Source organism: Marmota monax, unplaced genomic scaffold (assembly GCF_021218885.2).
Source record: "Marmota monax isolate L192 unplaced genomic scaffold, Marmota_monax_Labrador192_F-V1.1 WCK01_AAM20220418_F8-fsc00277, whole genome shotgun sequence".
Classification (NCBI taxonomy): Eukaryota; Metazoa; Chordata; class Mammalia; order Rodentia; family Sciuridae; genus Marmota; species Marmota monax.
The window spans coordinates 1606134-1630318 of NW_026694513.1; the positions used below are offsets into that span (position 1 = coordinate 1606134).

The window sequence follows — 24185 nt, forward strand, 5'->3', positions numbered from 1 at the left end:
TTCTTTTCTTTGGATGAGGCAGGGTAGTCCCAGGGATTGAACTCTGGCAAATTCTCAGGAGGTGCTGATACTTCTGGTTTGACCAGGATCATGTTTTGAGAACCCCTGCTGCAGACTTCTGAATAATATTGAGAATAATTTGTTCGTATACCTTATTTTTATACCTTCAAAGTAAAGAGTATCTTGGAGAGATTTTAAACCGTGACAGTCACTGAACTGTCTCAGCAGAAATTTTAAGAGAATGTGCCAAGCTTCTGTAATACAACTCAAGGAAATAAAAGTGTACCTACTATGACAGTAGAAGAACTCCTACCAGGAGTGTAGTTGGTTAGTTATTTCTAAGTTGTTACAACAGTGTATTGAATTAATACTTGGGTGAACCTAATAGTCACAGATATCAGTCTGTATGTCCTATAGATAGAATGTATAACATTCCACAATCCATTTAAATTCAGCTAACAGAGGGTTAATTCATAATAACAAAAAACAAACAGGTGATTCTTAGATGCCTCCATGGACCCTGCAACCTCCAATAATATCTTCTTTAAAAAATATATGAAACATAAGAAAAAAATTGGAGTCATTGAAGAAAATACTAGGATTCCTATTACTACTATATGTGTTTGCAAGTACATTCAGATGTAGTTCACAACACAGTACCTATAAGTACAATTACCAAAAATAAATAGTAAATTAAATATAATAAACTTTTATTAAATTAATATAGTTCATAGGATGGATAACATATCTTAGTCAAAAGTGATGGTTCTTTTATCATTGTTTAAATAATCAATATATGGGAGACATGCAATGGCAAGTTCTGCTTTTGAACATCCTTTAATACAGCATTTATTTGAGAATCCTCTGCGTTTTCTTTGGGGATGATTCCCCCAAAATAAACTGTGTGGTGTTTTAATTTTAGTTGAGCTTTTCTTCTGAGGTTTTATACTGTCATGAGAATATGGATCAACATCATCTGATGAAGAATAATCGCTTATCTTGATGGGCAGCCAGTTGACCTTTTTATAGTGATACTTAGAGTGTGACTGTATCCCCAAACTATTTATTGGTTTTCCCGGAGAGGCAGAGGCTGTTGAGAAACAAGAAAAATATTACTGCCTTATTAAAGTTTTCCCTTAGATTGAAATTAAATATTGGAATACTAGAAATCAGCTAATGATTAAAAACAATTACATTTTAAATAAAGAATAGAAAGTATGGTTATTCAAAGGCAATATATATATTTTTAACTAAAATAGTTGTGGGATTTTCCTATAATTTCTTTGAACATTTTTGTAATAACATTTTTAACTAAAATATTCCTGTGCCATAAAATTTTACAGTATGTAAATTAGTGGTTTTTAATATATTCACAGGGATATACAACCATCATTACCATCTAATTCCAGAATATATATATCACCCCCCCACACACAAAAAAAACACTAACTCAAAAAAACAACAAGAAAAAATAGCAGTCACTATTAGTTTCTCCTCCTTGGTTGCCCTTGGCAACCAGGCATCTATTTTGTTTCTTTGTATATACAGTAAATGGAATATAAATGGAAGTATATACTATGTGGCTGTTTGTGTCTGGTTTCTTTCATTTAGCATAATGTTTTCTATGTTCATGATGTAACATATGTGATCTTTTCATTTCTTTATGACAGAAAGAGTTTCTGTTTCAGAGATATTCCACATTATATTGTGTTTATCCATTTATCTCCCATCAGTTGATGAACATTTAAGTAGTGTACACTTTTGGGCTAATACAAAAAAGCACTGCTATGAACGTTCACATGCAAGTTTTTATGTGAATATTTTTTTCAATTCTTTTGGCTAAACACATAGATCATATGGTAATTTTAATTTTTTGAGGAACCGACAAACTTTTCCACAGCAACTATACCATTTCACAATCTTAACACTGTCAAAATAGTGTTCCAATTTCTCCATATTTTCACCAACACTTGACATTTTCCATTTTCTGACACAGCTATCCTAATGGATTTGAAATATTATCTCATTGAGTTTTTATCTATATTTACCTAATGCTTAATGATACTAAGCAATCTTTTCATGTGCTTATTGGATATCCTGTTTGGATCAATGTCCATTTAATGTCTTCATCCATTTTTAAATTGGGTTGTCTTTTTATGGATATTTTATAAGTAAACAGTCATCAGAAACCATTTTGTTCTTCATCAAAATATAAAGAAACAAGAAGTGGTATATGCTCAAGGTTCGATGAATGATCTGATTGTTGCTGTTATAGTGCTCTTAACTCATTCAACATTATTGGATATTATCCACAAGAAAACAAAATAACTACATAAGACAATTATTTGGAGACTTGTTAGACTTCTGTCATGACCCTGACTCATCTATAGAACCTTCTAGGAAGATATATTTGTCAATAGCCTCCACCGTAAATCCAGCCTCTCTGTATCATGGCATTCAGGTGGTGGCACAGGCATAACTGGCAGCTTTTAGCTAAGTTTACTGTGGGAATCAGAAGCAGAAAGTGGAGAGCAAATATTTGAAAAACTTGCAGTTTAGTTAGAAAAGGAGCACATGTAAAATTGGGGCCATGGAAAGCATGGTTGCTGAAGAGATTACCACCACTAAAGACAAAGTAAGTACTTTGGACAGAGATAAGAGAAAACATGCCTTGAGGACATCTCAGGAAGCTGCAAGACCATGCCTATGGCAGGATCAAGGGAAAGGTAAGAGTTAAAAGTCATATGAGAAGAGAACCTACTCAAACTGGCTAGGAAGTCGTTTCCCCAGGATTTGATTCACCATGCTCATCTGCCCAGAAACTCAGAGGTTGCTGCACCGATGGAGCAAGCTACTACACAAGTTGGCAACAGATGTTGGCATTGTCTACATGGTTCTGGTTCTGCAGGAATGTAGGATAATGGAATGAGGGGATCAGAGAGGCTTCTACCAAGATTTCAAAGGAAGTCCTAGAATGTCAAGAAAATTGTAGCAGGATTGAAATCTTTGTGTGAAGCCCACAAGAGGGTGGTATGTGAAGATGTAATAATGGAGCCAAAGTTGACAATCATAGAGAATCCTGTAGAACTCCTCATGGATAAGAAACTCAGTTGAAGATGAGCATTGCTCCTAAAGAGGGAGGTCTGGTGCCCTAAGAAGGCTGTGTACTAGAAGAAATGGGGACTCAGGGAGACAGATCCAGAATAGACTCTGAGACTGGAGACCACATGGGACTGAAGATTCCAGCAGAAAGTGGGAGCACACAATGTTCCCAACAGGCAGCTACACAGAGTGAGGCTAGCAGGGCAGAGGTCAGAAAGGCAAGGTGGAGTGTTTCTTCTACCATGCTAAGTCTAGTTTAGTTAAAAACAAATTTGTGAATGTTTTAATTGTAAATTCAAATGTGCTAATTTTATAATCCATAATATATTTTAAAATATGTAATAAAAGATATGTTGGCAACTAATTGCTCACTCAGTTTGTTACTTGATATTCAGAAAAAGATGGTATAATATTATTGTGGTTAAGATTTGTTTGATGTGAATATAGAATGTTTAATTAAAAAAAAGAGAATGAAGCCAAAGCTGGAATGGATACCCAACAATTAAGAGATGAAGAGATGCTAGGAACATGGAATGTTTGCTCAGGAAAGCTGAAGGATATGTCCAGAGAGAGGTCATATGTGCTATACCCTACAAGGCCACAGGGGTAGGGCTGTCCAAGCCCTTTGGAACTCACATCTTGCCACCATGTGGCTCAGGTAGCAGATATGTAGTTAAAGGACCTAATGTTTGCCTGGTTCAGTTTTGGTCTTGCTTCTTTCTATACCCCTATTCCTCCCTTTTGGAATTGGAATGTTTACTCTGTGCCACTGCATATTTGATATATGTAATTTGCTTTTGATTTTTAGAGGAGATCAAGAGTTTGTCTTGAATCTTAGTTGAGACTTTGTACTTCAGTACTTTTGAGAAATACTGGAACTGTTAAGATTATGAAGATCCTTGGAGATGCACTAAATGTATTTTGCAATGTGAGATGAGAATGAGGTTTTGGAGGCCAGGGGTAGAATATTATGGTTTGGACATGAGTGCCTCCTGCCCAAAACTCATGTATTGGAAACATGATTGCCAGTGTAGAAACGTTCAGAGGTGAAGACATTAGATTATGAAAGTTATAACCTCACCAACTACTTCTTGAAAGATGTTCTTCACTTGGTTTCCAGGACACCACATTCTCTTTTCTTCCTACTAGACTAGCTATCCCTTTTTCTATCTCCTTTGCAAATTCTTCCTCCATAATTTTTAAATATGTTTGTCTCCTAAGGTTCATTTCTTGGTGCTCTTTTGTATCTATATTTGCTCCCTTAGTAATCTCCTTTAATCTTATGGCTCAAAAATCATCTATGCAACTATAAATCCTAAATTTCTACCTTCAAACAGGATTTCTCTTCTAAAGTCTAGATTCATATAGAATATTTTCTACTGAATATTTTTACCTCAATATTTCTGATTTAAACAAACTCAATATATTTAAAACTCTACCTGGATTTTAAAAACTATGTCCAGAACTGAATTATTAATATTGTCTTCCAAACCTGTTCCACTTGAGGCTTGTCCAGTCTTGGTTGATGGAAACCCCATCTTTCTAGGTGGTCCACATAAAAACTTTAGAATCACTTTTTTTATGTTTGAAAGTCATATTTTTTTTTGTTCAAAGTTTCCCAAATATATCTAGATTATAATAGTTTTCACTATTTCCACTGCTACCAACTTTAAGACCTTCCCTCATTAACAGACCTCTCTGCTTCTATTCTTTCTACCCTATAATCTATTCTCAACATAGTAGGCACAGTGATCCCTTTAAAAAATTATTCATGTCATTTTATATAAATGAACCTACCAATATATGACTAATGGAGAAATTTAAATGCATGCTATTTAAGACTGGAGACCAGATATCCCACTATCATACTGATTTAACATGACTAGACAACCTAGCCAGCTCTATGTGGAAAGAAAAAAAATGGTTTAGAAAGAAACTGACAAACTATCATTTGCAAATGATAGAAAAACCTATACAATCAGAAAACTATTAGAACCATGAAAATATTTCATCATGGTTTCTGGATCAAGTTCCACCTTTTAAAATCAATTAAGTTTATCTAACCAATAATCACTAACAAAGAAGTATAATTCACAAATATTTATAATTGCATCAAAAACAAAGTGTTAAGCATTAATTTAAATAATACAAAAAGTCTCTATAAAGAAAACTTAAAAATTCTAATAATAGTATATAAACATATTTTATGTTTTTGATTGAGATGACTTTAATGTTATAAAGATGTTAATTCTCTTCAAATTCAGCTCTACACTCCATGCATCCCAATTAAATTTTCATATGGATTTTTAAAAAAATAAATATACTATTAATTATATATAGAAAAGAATGAAGGTTGGAAATTAACTTGGTCAATCTTAAGGGAACAAAATTTTTAAAAGTTAAACACCAAAAACTTGCCCTCACAGATAAATGACATACTACAGAGTTATAGTGTTAGAAATAGTGTAATCATGTTACAAGGTCAAACAAATAGACCAGTTAAATAGAATAGGAAGCTCATTCAAATTTAATAAACAATAAAGGTGGATCCCTGTAAATCAATGGGAAAAAATGATTGGTAAAAGAGTTCAGGAAACTAGCTCTTTATATAGAGAAAAATAAGACTTGTTGAGAAAACTAACACAAGATAGTATCCCTATCTAGACCAGAACTAAAAATGAACCCCAGAAGAATTAAGGACATAGTGTGGAAAGTAAAAGTATAACTATTGTATTTGAATAACTGTTAAAAATCAAATGAATAATTACAATCTCCACCCCCCGCCAAAAAAAATCAAATCAAATACAAAAGCAGGAATGTTTCAGAAACAGAGAAGCCAAAAGGCTAAGATGCATGTGAAATATGCTCAAACCAAGAGCAAGTTGAGGCAAAATGAGTAGTGTGCAGCAGTTAAAAGCAATGAAATAAATGTTCACATGACAACAAGAGATCTTAACTACAATTTAGACATATTTAAAAGTTATACTGGAAGCAATGCATAATTTTCCAAAATGTATAAAAAGAAGCATACATAATAAATGTATGGAATAGCTGCCTATAAGAGGAGGGGCATGGGAGTAGAAAGGGGACAAGTGAAGATGATGATGCTCTAATATACTGTATAATTTACTTATATTTTTCTATCTTCACCATTCTGTAAACTTTATGAAGGCAGGAGCCTTACTGTTTCTTCTTATATCCCAAGTACCAAGAGAATGTGTAGCACATAATAGTTATTCAGATGGTGTTAAATTAAATCATGCAGTGGCACATGCCTATAATCCCAGTAATTAAGAGATTGAGGCAGGAGGATCACAAGTTCCAGGCCAGCCTGGGAAATTTAGTGACACCCTATTTCAAAATAAAAAATAAAAAGGGCCAGGCTTGGTGGCACAAACCTATAATCCCAGGGGCTTAGGAGGCTAAAGCAGAAAGATTACAAATTTCAAGAGAGTCTTAGTAGTTTAGTGAGGCCCTAAGCTACTTAGTGAGACCCTGTCTCAAAATAAAAACAAAAAGGGCTGGGGATGTGGCTCAGTGGTTAATAGTGTCTGGGTTCAATCCCTGGTATGAAAAAAGAAAAGTAGAAAGGACTATGGGCGTAGCTCAGTGGCAAAGTACTCCTGGGCTCAACAATCCTTGGTACCAAATCTTTTAAAATATTGTTGAATTATTATGTAAAGAGAGAAACCCTGCATGGACTAGTTGTGGTGATATCTAAAAATACAAGTAGAAAACCAGGAATAGATGAATAAGACCAAAAATAAGAGAATGTGATCAATTTAACTGCAAAAGGGGTTATGGATTATGAAAAGTTGAGGTTGAAACATGAATGATTTCACCTGGCTCTACTCAACCATAGTTTAGAAGTATGATGTCTGTTTCATGGTGCCATATTCTGGGTAGGTCTTGGAGACACAGTCCATACACTTACTAAAAAGAAGCACACAATTTCAGATTCAGGTTTTGTATGAGTAGCTCTGAAAAAAATTTTAATATCAGTGTACACACTATCTTTTCCTGTGTTAAGAGTCAAACAGATCATTAGAAGATTAAAACTGTAGATAGCTGACTTGATCTAATATAGTAATGTGTCCCACTGGTGACAGCTAAATAAAAATTAATAAATTTTTAAGCACATCATGTGTAAAATAAATGGCATAATTATATATTCAATACTGGAAACACATACCTCTCAATTTCTAATTCATGAGAAATTAACAGGACAGAATAAATGTCATCTTCTCTTTTAACTTTTTAAATTTTTGATATACATTCAAACAGATTTTTCCTCTTTACACATTTCAAAACAATGGTGGCACATATTTCCACTCCACCAAATTATCCTTTACCTAATAGTTGCCATATTAACAAGTTTAGTGAGTATGACAATTCTGAAACATTATCAGACACACTTGAAACTCCAGTTCCATTGCAGATTCCCTCTCATTGAATTAATATCATTTATTCATCTAAGAAATTATAAATAACACCAAAATTGTCTTCAGAGTAGGCTTGATAGCTGAGGTTCATAAGGCAGAGGATTTGGAAAGCATATGTTACTAGTGGAGGTAGCAGTTTCTTACTGAATTCTCTGCTGGAATATGAAGTCTAATGAAATGCCTGAAAGACTGCACCAATGACAGAGTTTTCTTTGAATTAATGTGATAGTAAACCTAAAACAAACAGAGAAAAGAAAAAAAAGGAAGGAATAAAACAGAGAAGGTGAAATAGATCTAATAACTTAGATATTGCCCACCAACTTGTATCATCAGCATCCCCCAAGGCACTTGTTAAAAATGCAAAATCTCAGATCCCATCACCAACTTACTGAATCAGACTCTGTATATTCTACATTAACAGAATTCCCAAGTGATTCATATGAACATTAAATCTGAGGATCACTGAACTAAATCACAAGTAGAAGACTTTGGGGAGAGAGACTTCCTCCTTTCTAAGAGAAGGACAAGATAAGTTTATTTGTAAGTAGGTTTGATGGTGTAAAATAATTGAGATTTAGTCTGATAGTTTCTGTCTCAAAATTTTCATTCCCTAAACAGCAATAGTTTAATTAACTCCATTCAGCCATCCAGCCATCCCTTCATTCATTCATTCACTCACTTAAAAAGTTAAATTGAGCAAGTGTTTAAAATGTGCCAGCACTGTTTGTTCAGTCATCTACATTAGTGTCTATTTTTGGCATGATAGTTGACTCTTTCCTTAATTGTAGTTAACTTTTGCAATATTTGTCCAAAAATCAAGTGAATTACTTTAAAAGGCAACAATTTCAACAACTACACTGTGAATAGAATATTAACAAAGTGCATTTTCTATTAAAATGGCAAATCATGTAAGGTCTGAAATATGTTAGTCACAAAATGTAAAAATGTATTTGGAAGATACTTATAGACATGACACAAGAATATTTTCCTGAAAACTGCTTGAAAGCTTAGAGTACAAATTAAATGTATACTAAGCACAGATTTATATGCTAAGCCCTTTGCTAGGCATTTTAGGTAAAAACATGAATGAGATAGTTCCCATAATATGATGTGGTATGCCTGGCTGGCTTTATAGGTGTGAGATTTGTACAGTTGCCCAAGCTGTGCGTTTGCTTCTAAAGTTCTGTTGCTGCAGTCTTGAAATTCCCAATAACTTATCTTTGAACTTGTAGGTGAAGTCTAAGTACATGAACTTTTAAGTGAAGTCTGATGGGAAAATGGACCCAGTGTGAGCAGAGGAGATAAAGACAAAAACCGATAAAAGCTTTACATTTTAGTACATTTGGCTCTTTTCTGCTTTTAGAACAGTGGATTGGGCACTTGGTTTAGCCAATTATGCAGCCAGTCCTAATGACAGTCAAATAAAACTACTGCATGGGCCAGATACTGTGACAGAATAGAGAAATGATGCAGTTAACTATGGGAAGGTCAATGATGATTTTACAAGGGAAAATATCAATGGTGGGCTGTGAAGGACAAAGAGAGTGTGCCAGAAGACAAGAGCCCTCCAACAAGGTGAAGTGTGTGTGGGTGGGGGGTGGGGGACAGTGTTCTTATAGGTATATGTATATACATTTATTTCCCTTAAGATTTTTTAAAAAGAAGTTTTCTCATAGAGAGTTAATATATTCTCGATATACTGCCTTTAACATTTTTGTATTTACCTGTGTACTGGGCACAAATTCCACTTCTTGCAGAAGCTCATTATCTCGTGGAGCAAGCTTAAGGATAAAAAATGTACTGAGATGAACAAACATGCCCTTGGTTTCGATTTTTACCTGGGTTTGTGACTCTTCCCCTCTCGGAGAAAGGGTTCCGGTGGTTTTGGTATTCGTAGGGGTCGAAGATTTCAATCTCGCCAGGAATCGGGGGTTCCTCTGTATTAGGGGTTTCCTCCTCAAGCTTGAACTGGCTCCAGTTAGTAGTGCCACAGAGTTTTTCTATTTCTTTCACCAGGTACCTGCCGCACAGCTTCCTGGTTCTGGTTAAGTCTTCTCTAAGTTGACTGGAGAACTGAAGCAGCAGGGGCCCAAACCACAGCAGAAGTAAACCAAAGAGCTGCGTCATCCCTGGGTCCTTCAGCCAGGGCCAGGTAGCACGAGCAACGGCTGTCTATGGACCCCACCTCTCCCGCCCCCACCCCTGTCCGGATGCACTTTCACGCATGCGTCCCAGCGGTCTTGAAAGCATCCGCAGTCCCTGGAACACAGAGGAGGCTCCAAGTGCACTTAGATTCTGCCTTCAGCCCTCAGGAAAGTCAGGGTGGTAAGTTGTAGCTTTCAAAGTTAGAGCCCAGAATACCCCCCTCTCCTTCTTTTGATCCATTTTTCTTGCCTTTCTCATCGGGAATCTAAATGAAACCTAAGAACACTGGGACCCCTGTTAACAGAAAAGGTAGCCATGAGAGAGGTTCCTGCTTCTTGTTATAAACATAATATGATGATGTTTTTACTGTAAGTATAAAATCACCTGTCATTGAGCATGAGTTGAAAATTCTTTTCTGCCATAGAAGTATCCTTGTTCTATTTTATTAACAGTATAAATTACCTCAGTTGCTTTTTTATCTTCTAACATAATAATGATTGCAACATGTTTATCACTTTAACCAACAAAAGCACTGTCTACATTGCCTAAACAAGTTCATATTAAAGTGTCAAAATAATTTTAGTGACTTGTCAGTTAACACCATCCAAAAATAAAATCACAAACCATGCAGTGTTGTAGTTGAGTACTTGTTTGGTGCTATTGAAATGGCCTTTGCTCACAAGCAGATTGTAAAAACATCTCACTTGAATTTTTCTCTCCAAGGAATTCAAACACTTTTAGACTGGTTTCTATCCTGCTTCTAAGAGATTGAAATAACATTGTTAAGTGACCTAAATGAATTATTCTCAAAAATTGTTTCTGTATGTACCAAGTATGAATTATAAGCCCAGTCCCTTGTGTGCAAGAAATATCCACTGACTTCACTTTAATAAATCAACTATGCATCAACACTCTAGCACTGCGGAAAATTATTCTAAAGTCTTTTAAATTCAGTTCCAACATTTTTCTGTGCCTTGAAACCTGGGGGGTTAATACTATATTTTCAATTCAGTAGGGTTTCATAGTCCCATAGTTTCCCCAAAAAATATCCTCAGGGATTGCTTGCAGTGCCAAAAACTCAGTGTTAGTTTTTCTCACCGTGGGTAGGGGAAAACTAGCCCAAGTTGGGTGTTTATTCTCTAGGACACTATACATATCCCATTCTAAGTCACCCAAATTACTAAAACCAACCACATTCTATATCGAGATAAACATTTCTTGAAAAATAACCTTCTTGGAAATATAATACTAAGATGTTTTTATTGTAAGAATGAAATCTGTCCATTATTTCCATGAGTTGAAGATTAATCTTTTTCTACCATAGAAGTATCCTAGTCCTATTTTATTAATGATATAACCTCATCAATTACTTTTTACTCTTAAAAATTTACAAAAGACAAGTCCCTATTCCACTGTGCAAAATAAATAAATTCTATCTTTTATTTGAAACTAAGGCTGTTTACTAGTTTCTTTAAAGTACCCCAAATTACAACAAGTCCTCCAGTTTCCCTGAGGGAAACACAAACAAAAGAGGCTTATAAATATGTGGCCGTATTTGCATTCCAAAGCACACTGTATGATTTGACTGCTATCTAGTGTGCCCATTGCCAAGAAAACTGTGCTATATGAAAATGATAAACCATTTTCTCTTCTACACAAAACACATAGAATACAGGAAATTTATCATAAATGATTTAATTCTTTTGGAAGAACATCCATCAACAACATACTCTTTCTGGATTATAGGTTTCTGCTGCTTTTTCTTTACTTTTATATTGTGTGTGTATGTGTGTGTTGTCCATCACTAAACATAAAGAATACAGTATCAAATTAAAACATTCCTGCAACAGGGAAAACAAAATCAACCAATGCCCCAGAAAAATCATTGGAAAGAAAGAATAGAAGGTGATTAGAATCTGGCTTCTCCCATTGTGAAAAGACCTGCAACCTGTGCTCTTCCAAGACTTACCAGGCAACACTAGGAGCCCCTGCTTGTTGTCTCCTCAGGCTCTCTGGACCGCAGATGTAATAATGGCCTTTAGGTGTCCTCTCCACCTAAGTTTCTGATCTTGTAAATGAATGAATAGGAAAGAACAGTGTAACAGTTAGACATCCTCATAGAAACCTAAATGTGATATTACTAGAAATTTTCATACTTTTCATAATACTTAGGTAATTGTCATCCGTTTCCTATCCTTTGTGAAAAAGCAGTCCATTCCTGCATCACGATATTATGGATGGATGTACTGGGAACTGTAACTATATAATCCTAGTCATGTAATGCCTTAAAGAAGAAATATAAAGAAATGTGAGTTGATGGGAGGCTATTTATGCAGAAAGAGTGAACTGAGATAAATTGGCAGTGAGCTGACAAGGCAGGTTTTCATGTCTTTTGTTCAACTCTGTTTCCTATGATGAGACTCCCCTGTGTTTGAGATTTAAAAACAAGCACCAAATGGGTTACAGATATTTCCGTAACCACGTCAATAGAATGTAGAAAAAGAGATGAATGAATAAGGAAGAAGGCATTTGAAACTCTGAAAGTCAAAAGATGAATGGGAAGATGCAAGGATGTGAGTGTGGAGTAACTGTGAGGAGAGGTGTGAAGAGTGAACAAACCTGAGGAAGACAATTACCAGTAGAGGTGGGTGGGGAAGGGGTGGAGCTTGGAACTTTGGCTCAGGAGCTGAGCTATACCCCAAAACATATAAAAGCCTGGTTGAGCCAAGGAGGGAAAGTGGCCTGAAGCCCAGGGAGACACACAGGCTCAGGTCAACAGGTGAGACCTCCGCAATCCCCAAGTAGGGCTGAAAAGCCCAGAGCAGGAGAGACCAGGCCAGGATGGCAAGCCTGTGCGTTTCTTAGCTTGTAGGAGTCTGGCTGCTGTTGGTCCAGTTTCCCAGGGAGATCATTGCGTGTTCACAGAAATCTGTCCAGAAGAGTTTGTGGCATGGTTTTTAGTGACATTGGGTACAAATGCAGGTCAAGGGGGCTGAGAGGCTGAAATATTCATGAGGAAGTGCCACTGCAAGAAAGACCACTGTCAGGTGAGAGCTCCAAGCCCTCCCTTTCTATCTTTCTGCACTGAATATTAGAGGATGTACAGCTGTAGAGGGGCTGAACTTTCACCATGGGGTCTCTGTTGGAGATCTGGATGCTCTGCTGGCTGGCTCCCCCCTCTGCAGGGGCAGATTCATCAAAGTGTGGACTTCTCTCACCAGAGGGAAGGCTGAGAGAATGTGGAACAGGCACACCAGAGGTACTGTGTTTCCTTTTCACCTCTTCAGCAGGAGTAATAGGGTGTGCAAAAACAGAGCCCCAGCAGGAGGAGAAGCTGCCCAAAGACCAAATGTAGGAGGAGGGACTCACTCAGGACTGTTTTTATGTTCTGTTATATGAAGGCAACCATGCTTTTGCTTCTCAGTAGGAAAACTGTTGCCATTTGCCTGACTCTCCTTGACATGAATGTATTTTCACACCACTTTCCCTCTACTCTCTCTACCTCACAGAAGTCCCTGTAATCTTTAGCCATAGAGATGCAGAAGCCTTAAAAACATTGTCAAAGTTCAATCCTGAATTTCTACAAGAGCTGAAGGCAATACTTTCTAACAGTTGGTCATTATGGCAGAACCTACAACATCTAAAAGACTGGCGTCATTTTCTCAAAGCATTCAGTAAATTTTGTTGTTATTTTCAATGTATACAGAGAGTTCAGTATCTGATTTGTGGTTTACATGGAAATCATGGATTTGTTATGTAAGCAATCTCAATTATAATGACTCAAGTCAGTCACCAGTGATGAACCAGTGATTATTAAAATTAGGAGTAATTGTTCTTGGTGCGTTGTTTGCATTTTCATTTTTCTGAAGGGAACAGTCTCCCCAGGATTGTCATTTGTGCCAACATGTAATCCTTGTTGGGAAAGTGGTCTTCATGACTCTTCTCTTGTTAATTGTATAACAACATCACTACATTTAATTCTACAGATTTCACAATGATTAAAGTGTTTATGAGGTAGGCAGTACTGTGACTCACTTTGACACTGCCTAACTCCAAGAGGAAGAAGACAACAAAATTGCTTCCTGGACAATATCAGCATAGACCAGTTGTATATAAAACCACAGACCTCCCAGTTTTCTGCTTGTGTCAAAATGTACACACTTTGTCTTACTGATGTGTTCTTTGCCAGCCACCAGGGTGTACACTAAGCCTATGTCATTTAGATTTTTAAACCCAAAGGAAATACCCTTTCAAAGTAGGGTTCTTTTATGTTTGGAAGTGACCCAACTATGTACTTTGAAATGCTAAAGGCTTGGTCCTAAGACACTTTTTCTGACATTGGGCATGAATTTATCAGCACAGTCTCTCAAAGGCAAAAAGAAAACAAAGGAATCCCACATTTAGCTCTGTCTTGAATCATGGGGTCCTAGCACCAAAGTGTCAAGACTCCCATGGTCCTCAGTGTACAGTAGTTTGTGCTGCAACACCCTTACTGCTACTGTGCATGGTCCCCTAAACTCAGAGCTGGTCTCTCTGCCTGGGTACAGGAGAGTTTTGCCACAAGTGGCTTTCTATTCCCTAGTGTACTTACTACAAATCTCCTACTCACATCTTCAATTCTCCGTGGCTCCACCACAGAGCAGTGCATGGCAAAAGCCAAGACTACAGCTTTATGTAAAGGCAGAGATACTAGTAGAGAGATAGAAGAAAAGTCAATTTATTTTTCTCTTCTTCTCCCTTTGTGTTTTACCTCTGACAGATATTTGTGTAAACTCTTGGCTGAACAGCTATTTAAAATCAGGTTGAAGAAGATTCTCTTAGGTTCTTCTGATAATTGACCCATTTAGGCTAATTATTGGTGTACACATAAAAGTCACTTTAAAAAAATTTTTGTTGTTTTTAGTTATAGGTGGACACAATATCTTTGTTTTATTTATTTATTTTATGTGGTGCTGAGGATTGAACCTGGTGTCTCATACATGTGAGGCAAGTGCTCAACCACTAAGCTACAACCCCAGTCCCTAAAAGTCATTTTTGATAAGAATGTTCTTTCTAATATTAATATGGAAAGTTAAGGGTTCCCAAACAGCCAAATCATTCTTGATGAAGAATAATGCTGGAGGATTCAATTTCTTAATTTTAAAACATTCTGCAAAAGTACTGTAGACAAAAGTGTCAGTCAAATTATGTCCTGCATAGATGGAGGTAGGAGAGCTAATGAGTGTGATGCAGGATTCTTTCACAGAGAGGCAGGACACTGGGGCTTTGGGCAGAAGCAGTATTCATTAGTGCTGGCACCAGTCCAGCAGATTCTTATCCAAAAGGCTAAACCTGAAAGTCATGGGTATTGCCTTATAAACCCTCAGTTAGTCCTCCATTTACGTGTTAACCCATTTGTATTCCCCATATGTTACCTATATTATGATTGGGTATTCTATACTATGGTGCAGCAACAGAGCTGCAACAGTGTTAAACTTAACACAGTTGCAACAGAGTTGTACATTGCTTGACAGTCACGCTTGCACCCACAGATACTAAATGTAGTAAGGGGAGACCCCATAATACATTCCCCCCTTTTGGTTCAAAATCTTTCAGTGTCAAAGAGCATCATCCTGATTACACAGCTTATATTTTCATAACATCATGACATGTGTTGCTGTTTTCCTTTCAACTGGAGGAAACTGGAGACAGATCTTATGACCAGGGTAAGAGGCACAGTAGGACTAGGCAGGCTTCTAGCAAATAATTCCTTTGGGTTACCACTTTTCCAGGTCTGGACTGGATTGGGAGCGATCTTTCTTATACAATCTGTGATTTCTCCTATGACACTGCTTTCATCATCTATTTGTAAGAAATATTTGCTCAGGTTAATTTCCCCACATACCCCACCTTCAGAAGAAAGCATGCAGTCTAAGGCTGAGTGGTTTTGGTCAATAGCATTGCTCATTTAAGTACTTGGCTAATAAATTAAGGCCTCTTGAAGTTTTATTAGTTATAATTTCAGCAATTGCCTATAACTAATAATGCAGTTTAACATACAGAATGGAGTTTGGTACTTGTAGAACCCATCCTCTGGTTAGGGTTTTTAATAGCAAATTAAGGACCATAATAGTAGGGTTATAATAGTAAATTAAACTAGGATTGAGCAGATGGCCTGTTTTCTCTCCAAGTAGAGTTGACACTGTCTGTGGGACAAGTGAGAACTAAAGTATTTGATTATTTCTTGACAGTTTGGGGCATTTTTCCTTAAAACCTTGTAGCCAGTTTCCCATAGGTTGGTGAGGAGTAGGCCTGTTCCCTCCATATAATCCTCCTGGGTCTATCTGGCCAGCATATTGCAGTAGTGTGTTTAGCTATGTTGGTCCACTGGGAAGGCATTCAAATTAGAGTTTAATGTGGTTCCAAAAATGGTTGAAGAATTTTTAAATCCTTGAGGCTGTCTAGTCCTTGTCAGCTTGACTTTGTTTCTGTTCTCAGGATTTTCTCAATGGTAAACGAAGATTGGTTAACTCTGAGGGTAAAGACAGTAGAGAAGAAGGCATTCTTGAGATCTAGATATGTGAAGAAGGCAGTTTCTGTGGAGATGATACCTAGGAGAGTATGGGAATTAGGGATAACTGAGTGTAAGCCAACAGTGGCCTGGTTTATGGCTCACAGGTCATGAAACAGTTGATAGTCCACTGTTCACAGCTTCTAGACTGACTGGCAGGAGAGGCATGTTCCAGGATGACTGGCAGTGTTGGGTTGGGTCACCATGGAATGTTCTGCACTCGTGTCAACCATGAAGTCCATGGGTCCGTCCCCCAAGGTTGTTCAGACTAGAGGCTCCTGGAGGCCTAACAAAATGGAGCCTGGTCTGTACTAGTCTCTCTCACAGTTTCCCATGGTGGCCAAACAACAAAATTAATCTCAGGGGCTTCCTGTGGTCACTGCAGTGGTTAGAACCATCCTTGAATAAATTGACTTCTCCTACTTTGTCCAGAGACTAGGCAATAATCCTCTGACTTTTGGGGGCACTGATTCTCTCAGTGACATTATTGATGACAGTGAGCACACATCCTAATATCATCTCTGGGTGAGATGGTTCTTCTTTTTGGCTCCTTCATTGGCCTCAGCTCTGGCCTGACATGACACCTTTCCAGGAATGTCCTGAGTGTTCCCTGAGGATGGCCATGAGTAGATCTTCCTTCTTTATTTTACAGTCTGCCTCAAATCAGGGTTCTTGGTGTCACTGGACAAGACTTTTGTCTCAGCCTTCAATCGTTGGCTGGCATTCATTCCAGCAAAGCCCTCTAACTTCCGTAGTTTATGCCCAATGTCTTCATGGGCCTGACTGACAAAGGCTGTATTAACCATCCACTGATTCTCAGTTACTTCTGGGTTGCATGGGGTATAACATCAGAATGCTTCACATAGCTTCTCATATAAATGACTTGGGCTCTCTTTGGGTCCTTGGAGCACCTCAGAGATCTTGTTCATGTTCATGCCCTTTTCTCTCCTTCCTTCTTGCCACTTAAAAAAAGAAACTCTTGATACCACTCAAGCATCTGAAATTGCTGGTCATCATTAGGGTCCCATCAGGCATCTGTCTTGGAGAATTGGCTCTGGGCATAAGCTCGTGCATTCATGATTCATACTGGGGCATGTTCCTCCAACATAGGTAATTTGGCAGGATTCTTCAAAGTTAAACGGTCAGGAGTAACTGGTGGTAATTAGTCTAATTGGGCTGTGGTTCTGAATGATGGAGTGCAATCAATCATAGCCTGAGTATGCTCAGTGAATGAAGGTGTATGATTGTTCCAGTTCAGATCAGTGGTTATTAAAGGTTGATATATGAAGATGCATTGTCCCTCTTGGGCCTGACTATCTTGATCATAGTAGAGTGGCCCACCAGTTTCTCTTGGTGGTATCTGTAGTGCACCTTGGCATCTATTATGCGGGGGGCTGCCAGGGTCCTCCTAGAACTATCTAGGCAAAGTATACAGCATCAAGAGGGGTGTTTTCTGGGTGGCTATAGTAAGGACCATTTCAGGTGGCTTGTGTGAAGGATGGTCTCAGTGGTGTGAGCAGCCTCTTAAAAGGCTCCTGCTGCAGTAGGTATGGAAAATGCAGGGAGCAACAGAATATACAGTGGTGCATAAGGTAGGTTAACCTCCTTTGACTCCCATGTTAGAATGGGCATCTTAGGATCTGGTTACCATTTTGAGGGAGCCTCACCAAAGCCATCATAATTTTACAGTTCTTGTACAGAAAGGCCAGTGTACCAAGAGAGGTTTATGTTTTGCTAAAAGGTCACTGTAGAGGAATTGATCAGTGTGTCCTGGGTGCCACACAATGTCTATAAATACCTTGCTGACTAGTTTTTATCTAGTGACCCCTCGGTGGGCCAGACTTTTCCAAATGAGTGCCAATCTATTTAACAGAAGGTCCAGAGTTTTCTGGGAGTCAACTTGACTCTAAACCATCACTTGGTTCAGATGGTCTGAACCATCACTTTTTGAAGTTCTTTATCATACACTATGAGGGGAGTAATTTTTCTCTGTTTGCCACTCATTTCCTCAACCCAGAAGAGGACAGTCACACACATGAGAAGGGAATAGGGAAAAGGAGTGAGCAATCACTTTGTCCATCCTCAGCTTCTTTCATTGCAGAGATATTTCAGGCACCTCTTAGCATTGGCAGATTGATATAAATCCCAGACACAGACCAGGCACATAGACCTTGTGGAGAGCCTGGTGTTGCCCTGAACCATATGAGGATTGCCATGGACCCATGGATGAAGACTACACTGACTTCTGGTTCTGCCTATCTCATTCAGTCACCATTTCCTTGCACTCACATGGTGTCTCCAACTTGCTGCCCAGTACCTTAGAGTTGCAGTTTGGTCTCATGCAATCAACACTACTTGGGCAACTTTGGGATGTGATTAGGTTCCCCTTCTGCCATATATGCCACACTGTTGCATCTGTGTTCCTACCTATCTGACTAGCATTGCTCCCTAGAATACACTGGATACTTTTGTGTTCCTGGGGTCCTTGCTCCTGTATTCTTGGAGGGTTAGTTAATCCCCTATGAATCAATTGGTCTGCTGGTGCCAGGAGAGGTCACATGCTTACTCCCCAGGAATAAGTCTCCAAATCCTGAACATGAGCCCCTAAGAAAGTTACTCTCACAGAGAGATAGGACACTGGGGCTTTCAGCAGGAAGCAGTGATTATTTGTGGAGCATGGGGCCCAGCAGATTTGTATTCAGAGTTTGAGCCCCAAAAGCCGTGGGGCTTTGCCTAACATCCTCTGTTATCCCTCCTTTACACATTAGCCTCCTTTTCTCCCCTATATGGTAAAATGCATTCTGATTGAGTATTCTATATTAGAGCATTACAACAAAGCTGCAACAGTGTCATGCATAACAGAGTTGCAAGAGTCACACATAGCTGGGTGTGAAAGGCTGAGACAGGAGAATTATGAGTTCACAGCTAGCCTCAGTAACTCGGTGAGGCCCTACACAACTCAGTGAGATCCTGCCTCCAAATAAAATATTTTAAAAAAGGGCTGAGGATGTGGCTCAGTGGTTAAGCACCCCTGGATTCAATGATCCATTAAAAAAAAAAGTTACACATGTGCACACAGATAACTATTGTGCCATGTTGTCTGCACTTTGTTCTGGGAAAGCTTTTAATACAAGCATGTTCTTTTCACTCTCCTGGGCCATTCTGTCATGTTTTCTCATCAACAACTGTTATGGGTAGAATTTTGTCACTAAATGATGCATTGAAATTATAAACATCAGTACTGCACAGTGGCACATGTGTGGATTGCAGTCATTGCAGATGGGATTAGTTTAAATAGGTCACACTAGAGCTACATAGGTCCTACAATTGATATAATGTGGTAGCAAGGAAGAGGATCAGCTGCATCGAAGGAATCCTAGAACTGTACTGCAAGTTAGGAAGAAGGAGAATTCAGCCCCAGTGTTTAAGGAAGACGATGGCACTGCCAACATCTGTATTTCAACTTTTAGCATCCAGAATGATAAAATCACATTTTTTCTTGCTTTAAGGCATCCCACTCAAATTTTGTTGGTCCATCAGTCCTCAGAAATGAGCACAAAGACTTCAAACTACTCTAGGTTGTTTTGAGGTGTGTGCCCCTTCTATTCCTACATTCTGTCCATTCTCTGTCCACTGTTCATTATGAGACAACTCATGATCTAGAGGCTCCCCAAAACTCCAATATGCAGCTTAAAGTCCATATCCAGGATTAAGTTGATGACTGAATATCACTTCTCCCTGTCCTCGTCTGCAGGAACATCTTAACAATCCTCATTACACTACTTGCCCTGCTGTTCTACTGACTCGTGGGCCATTGTATTCAAGCTGTGCTGTGTGATCTTCCCTGTGTCCTTCTGTGTCCTCTGTCTTTCCTGACATTTTTTTGGATACTTGTCCAGTTGCAGATTGAGCCTTTCCTCCATTAAGGAAAAAATTACAAATTCTATTTTTAAATACCCAATGCTTCCTCTGTTTCTCCTCTTTCCAGGGTGACATTAAACCAGAACTCATTTCCTTGTGTTGATTTCTTTCTCAAGGATGTTCTACTAATATCACAACATTTATTTTCCCTTTTACTCATCAGCCTCCTACAGAAGACTATGATAACCTATGATTTGAGAGTGGAGTCATTTCCAGGTAAGCAACTGGTAATCACAACATGCTATTAAAGGAAATCACACCTGATGAGGAAGTATTGGCAGGTTCTATGGTGCAATAAGTGTGAAATAGTAGAAATGGCTACAGAGGACAAGGCACTGAGTGCCCAGGTTAGTGTCAATAGGTTAGTATCAGCTCAAACTACTGCAATTCTCCCCAGTAGGGCAGGGGAGAATTGCCTAGTAACTTTTTTGTTAGCCATTCAATAGTGGGGACTTCCTGGCCAAGGTAACTGGACCACTCTCTGTCTGGAGACTCTGAATTTCCTTTTTTCTTTTTTTGACATCCGGCTGCTTTCAAAGTTTCATTTCTATACATGGCATTTTGTATGAGGGGTTACTGAAAGGAAAGCGAGGAGCCGGGAGTTGGGGGAAGTGAGAAATGAAAGATGGAGACTAGTCAGAGATATACATGAGAGCTTGTTTGTCAGGGCTGACAAATAAAGGCACATCTCTCCATAGACAGAGGCAATATAGGCTTGGGTTTCTTGATTTTTATTGGCAGGCTCAAGGATTAGAACCAGGCATGTCCTAATGCTGCGGTTTAGGGTTGGGTTGGTATGAGGGAGTAGTGAGCCTTTCTTAGAATGACCCTTGTGCGGGAAAGCAAAACTTTATCTTAAAATGGTGGCTGTCACTAAGATGGCCATCCAGATGCTAAGGAAAAGCCTTACAGTTACATTCTGATTTGGTTGGATCTCATGGTGCAGGACTTAGATCAAAATAATGGCCTCACATCAATTTCTTTTAACAATGCTATTTGAATGTTGCAGATATACATAACAAAGTTCCCTCTGAGCTCAATATTCCAATCTTCTACAATAGTGAGTGGGAATCATTGTTGTAAATATTGTGTGAACTTGAAGTTATGGCATTGAGAATTTGAATACTTTTCACAGGACTTACTTTAAATATCATAGTTTTCTAAGTCGGTAAAGAATGTATGCTTATACTTGCTCCTACTGAAGCCAGAATTAGGCAGTCAGTATAGATTGGTACATTCAGTCAGTTTGGATCAAAGAAGCCAATTTTGAGTGAATCTGGCAAGTTGGAGACTGTCTCCTGAGGGACTGAAATGTTAATTCTTTCAGAGCCCTTCTTCCACCCTTATCAAGAACCTGCCCCTGTTCCAACCTATTGCTAAGGTAACCCATCCCAGGAATTGCTCCTCCCTACGAAACTATAAGTTTGTTAATTAATGTGTCCTTGGCTGCTCCATTCTGCCCTTCCCCCCTTCAGCCCACCTGTTTCCCACCTTTTGGCCATCCCACCAGCATTTCCTAGGCCTAGTCAAATGCCTAGTCATGTAAGCAGGAAGGAGAAAAATAAGTGGAAGAGGGCAGAAGAACAAAGGAAGCCTAGGACATATAAAAAGGGCAGAACACCTCACTTCTTGGGATACCAGGATACCAGCTAGGGCCCCCTTCTCCCTCCCTGGAGAAGTCTATGTTACCCCTTTTAAAATAAACCCTGCTTTATATGCATGCCTTGGCATGCTTCTCTAATGTTCAAACTTTAACATGTGGGGAAGCAGGACTTGTCACCAATGACTGGAGGTATCACTACTATAGTCAGATATACTAGTAACATATTCATTTATAATCTCCCCATGATTTGAAGAGACACCCATAAAAGGCAGGTTAATAATAGAAATTTATATAGCAACTGTAAAATAGATGATTTGTGGTTAGTGGGCTTAAAAGAAAGTTTTATTTTTCTTCTTTGAAAACTATGTTCTCTATAATGACTTTTCTATGTGTTTGACATATGAAGTCAAGAGAATAAAGTGAAAATGCAGACTTTATTTAATTATTACAATAATGAGCATGAATGAGTGACAGAACAGAGTGATTTAAATTAAAAATAAGCAGATGAATGTTAAGGGGATGAGTGGACATGGAATGTGAGGGAAATACATGAAGGATGGTGCAAGAAAATTTGGGGCAAAATTACTTTTATGTATTTGGGAAATATAGAACTACAACTTCTTAAGATCTACGTGGTACCAAAGGATATAAGAAGTTTGGTGAAACCAGGTGGGGAAAGTGGCATGAAGCCAAGAATAGGAGAATAGACACAGGTGTGTGTGTGTATGGGGGGGGTAAGAAATGGCAGCAACAGTCCTAAGAGAAAGCATGAAGGCCCAGAGTAGGAGAGGCCAGATCCAGGTTGCCCAGTCTGTGCTGCTCCCACCTCCTAGTCATTGGCTGCTACTGATAGACCCAACCTGATTTCCTCTTAAAATTGGGAGCCATCTCACCACAAAGCCATGAAAAGGTAATTTTGGCTTTGCTATAAATTACTGCAAATTCGGAACTTGCTTGGAATGCCTGCCTGTGCCTTGAACTCACCCATACCCGGCTCTCTGACCAGATCGCTGCCCTCTCTGAAACTTTATTGATGTCTCATAAATCTTGGCCTTCCCTGGCCAGATAATGACCCTCTCTGAGGCTCTAATGACCTTTATAAATTCTGATGTCGGGGCCAGCAAAAATGTAAACTAGCCTTTGTGTTATGTTCCTCATAGTTTTGTTATCTGTAACCCCCCTTTGTGTAACTTTCTGGGCTATAAAGCTGGGCTGCAAGAAAGCTGCAGTGCTGTCTTGTTCCCGTGGTTTTTGTTGGGAGAGGCAGCCCAGCCGGTCAAAATAATAAGCTTGCTTTAATTTGACTTTAATTGGAGTCAGTGGTCTTTTCTTTGTGTCCTGGTCTAACACTACTGAGTCACCAAATGGATGAATTCCAAGACACCATCATGATCTTTGCATGGAGAACCTGCAAACAGAATCTCCAAAGTCCAGGAGAGCCAGCCAAAAGCCTATGGGACATCTAGAAATGAGAGGTCCTGATTGCTGTCTTGCTGCACTTCCCACTGACTTCCCTCAGAATACTGATCTATTAGAATGGTGGCCTGGAAATTGAGGCAAGTTCTTATTGGGTGCATGTGCTGGGACTACTCTCTGCTGTAGTAGATGACTAATATTTGAACTTTTGTTTAATAACTTCATTGTATTCAAATGGTTTTACTGGTAGGTAGGCTTGATAGGGCTATTAAAAATTTAAGGCTAGCCTCAGCAACTTAGCAATACACTGTCTCAAAATGAAAAAAAAAAAGGAGAAAAGAAAAGGTTGGGGCTATAGCTCAGTGGTAAAGCATTCCTAAGTTCAATCTCTAGTAAAAAAAAAATGAACAAACTAACAGGGGATTGGAGGTGTTCCACTTGGAATATCACAAGAAGAAAAGAAAGATGTGGGAACAAAAACACTCAGTTCCCTTCCTGCCTGGCACATAGCTTGACAGAGTGGAAAAAAGAGGAAGCCACTGAGGAGTTGAAGTAACTCTTTCAAGACCAGCTGTATTTGGAGCTCATCCACCAATGCCACAGAGAGATTAGAGAGGTCAAACCCTTAGCCAAATGCAGGGCATCTGGAATGGTCACCTCCAATTGAGAGAAAGGGGAGCAAGTAATGAAATAGTGAGTGGATAATCAAGCCTGTTTTTGCTCCAGAGGAAAGAAAACATCACTCTAAGACATCCTGTCAGTGTCTTAGGATGAGTGACAGGAAAGGCATTGCATTTAATGAATCTCCTTCTCATCAAAAAACTGGGCTGTGCCCTATGATATTGAGAAGGTCCTTTTATTTATTTTTTCTTTTCTTTTTGTCACATGTAGAGTGACTCTTGGATTTTGATCGTGTAACTCCACTGAGAAAAGGCATGGATGAGAAAGAAGAGTGCATGTTGAATAAAGAGAGTATTGAATGTGGCCGTAGATGGGAGTTTGCTCT

The 24185-nt window shown here is 38.6% G+C and overlaps 1 protein-coding gene across 1 annotated transcript; it reads right to left on the reverse strand.

The window, feature by feature from the left end:
* Positions 1-749: 749 nt before the first annotated feature.
* On the reverse strand, positions 750-9685 carry Insl6 (insulin like 6). Its single transcript, XM_046420138.2, has 2 exons — positions 9383-9685; positions 750-1090 (listed from the first exon to the last, which is right to left on the reverse strand). Exons 1-2 carry the CDS (start codon positions 9669-9671, stop codon positions 750-752), a joined length of 630 nt encoding a protein of 209 aa, XP_046276094.1. The 5' UTR covers positions 9672-9685.
* Between the last annotated feature and the right edge of the window lie 14500 nt (positions 9686-24185).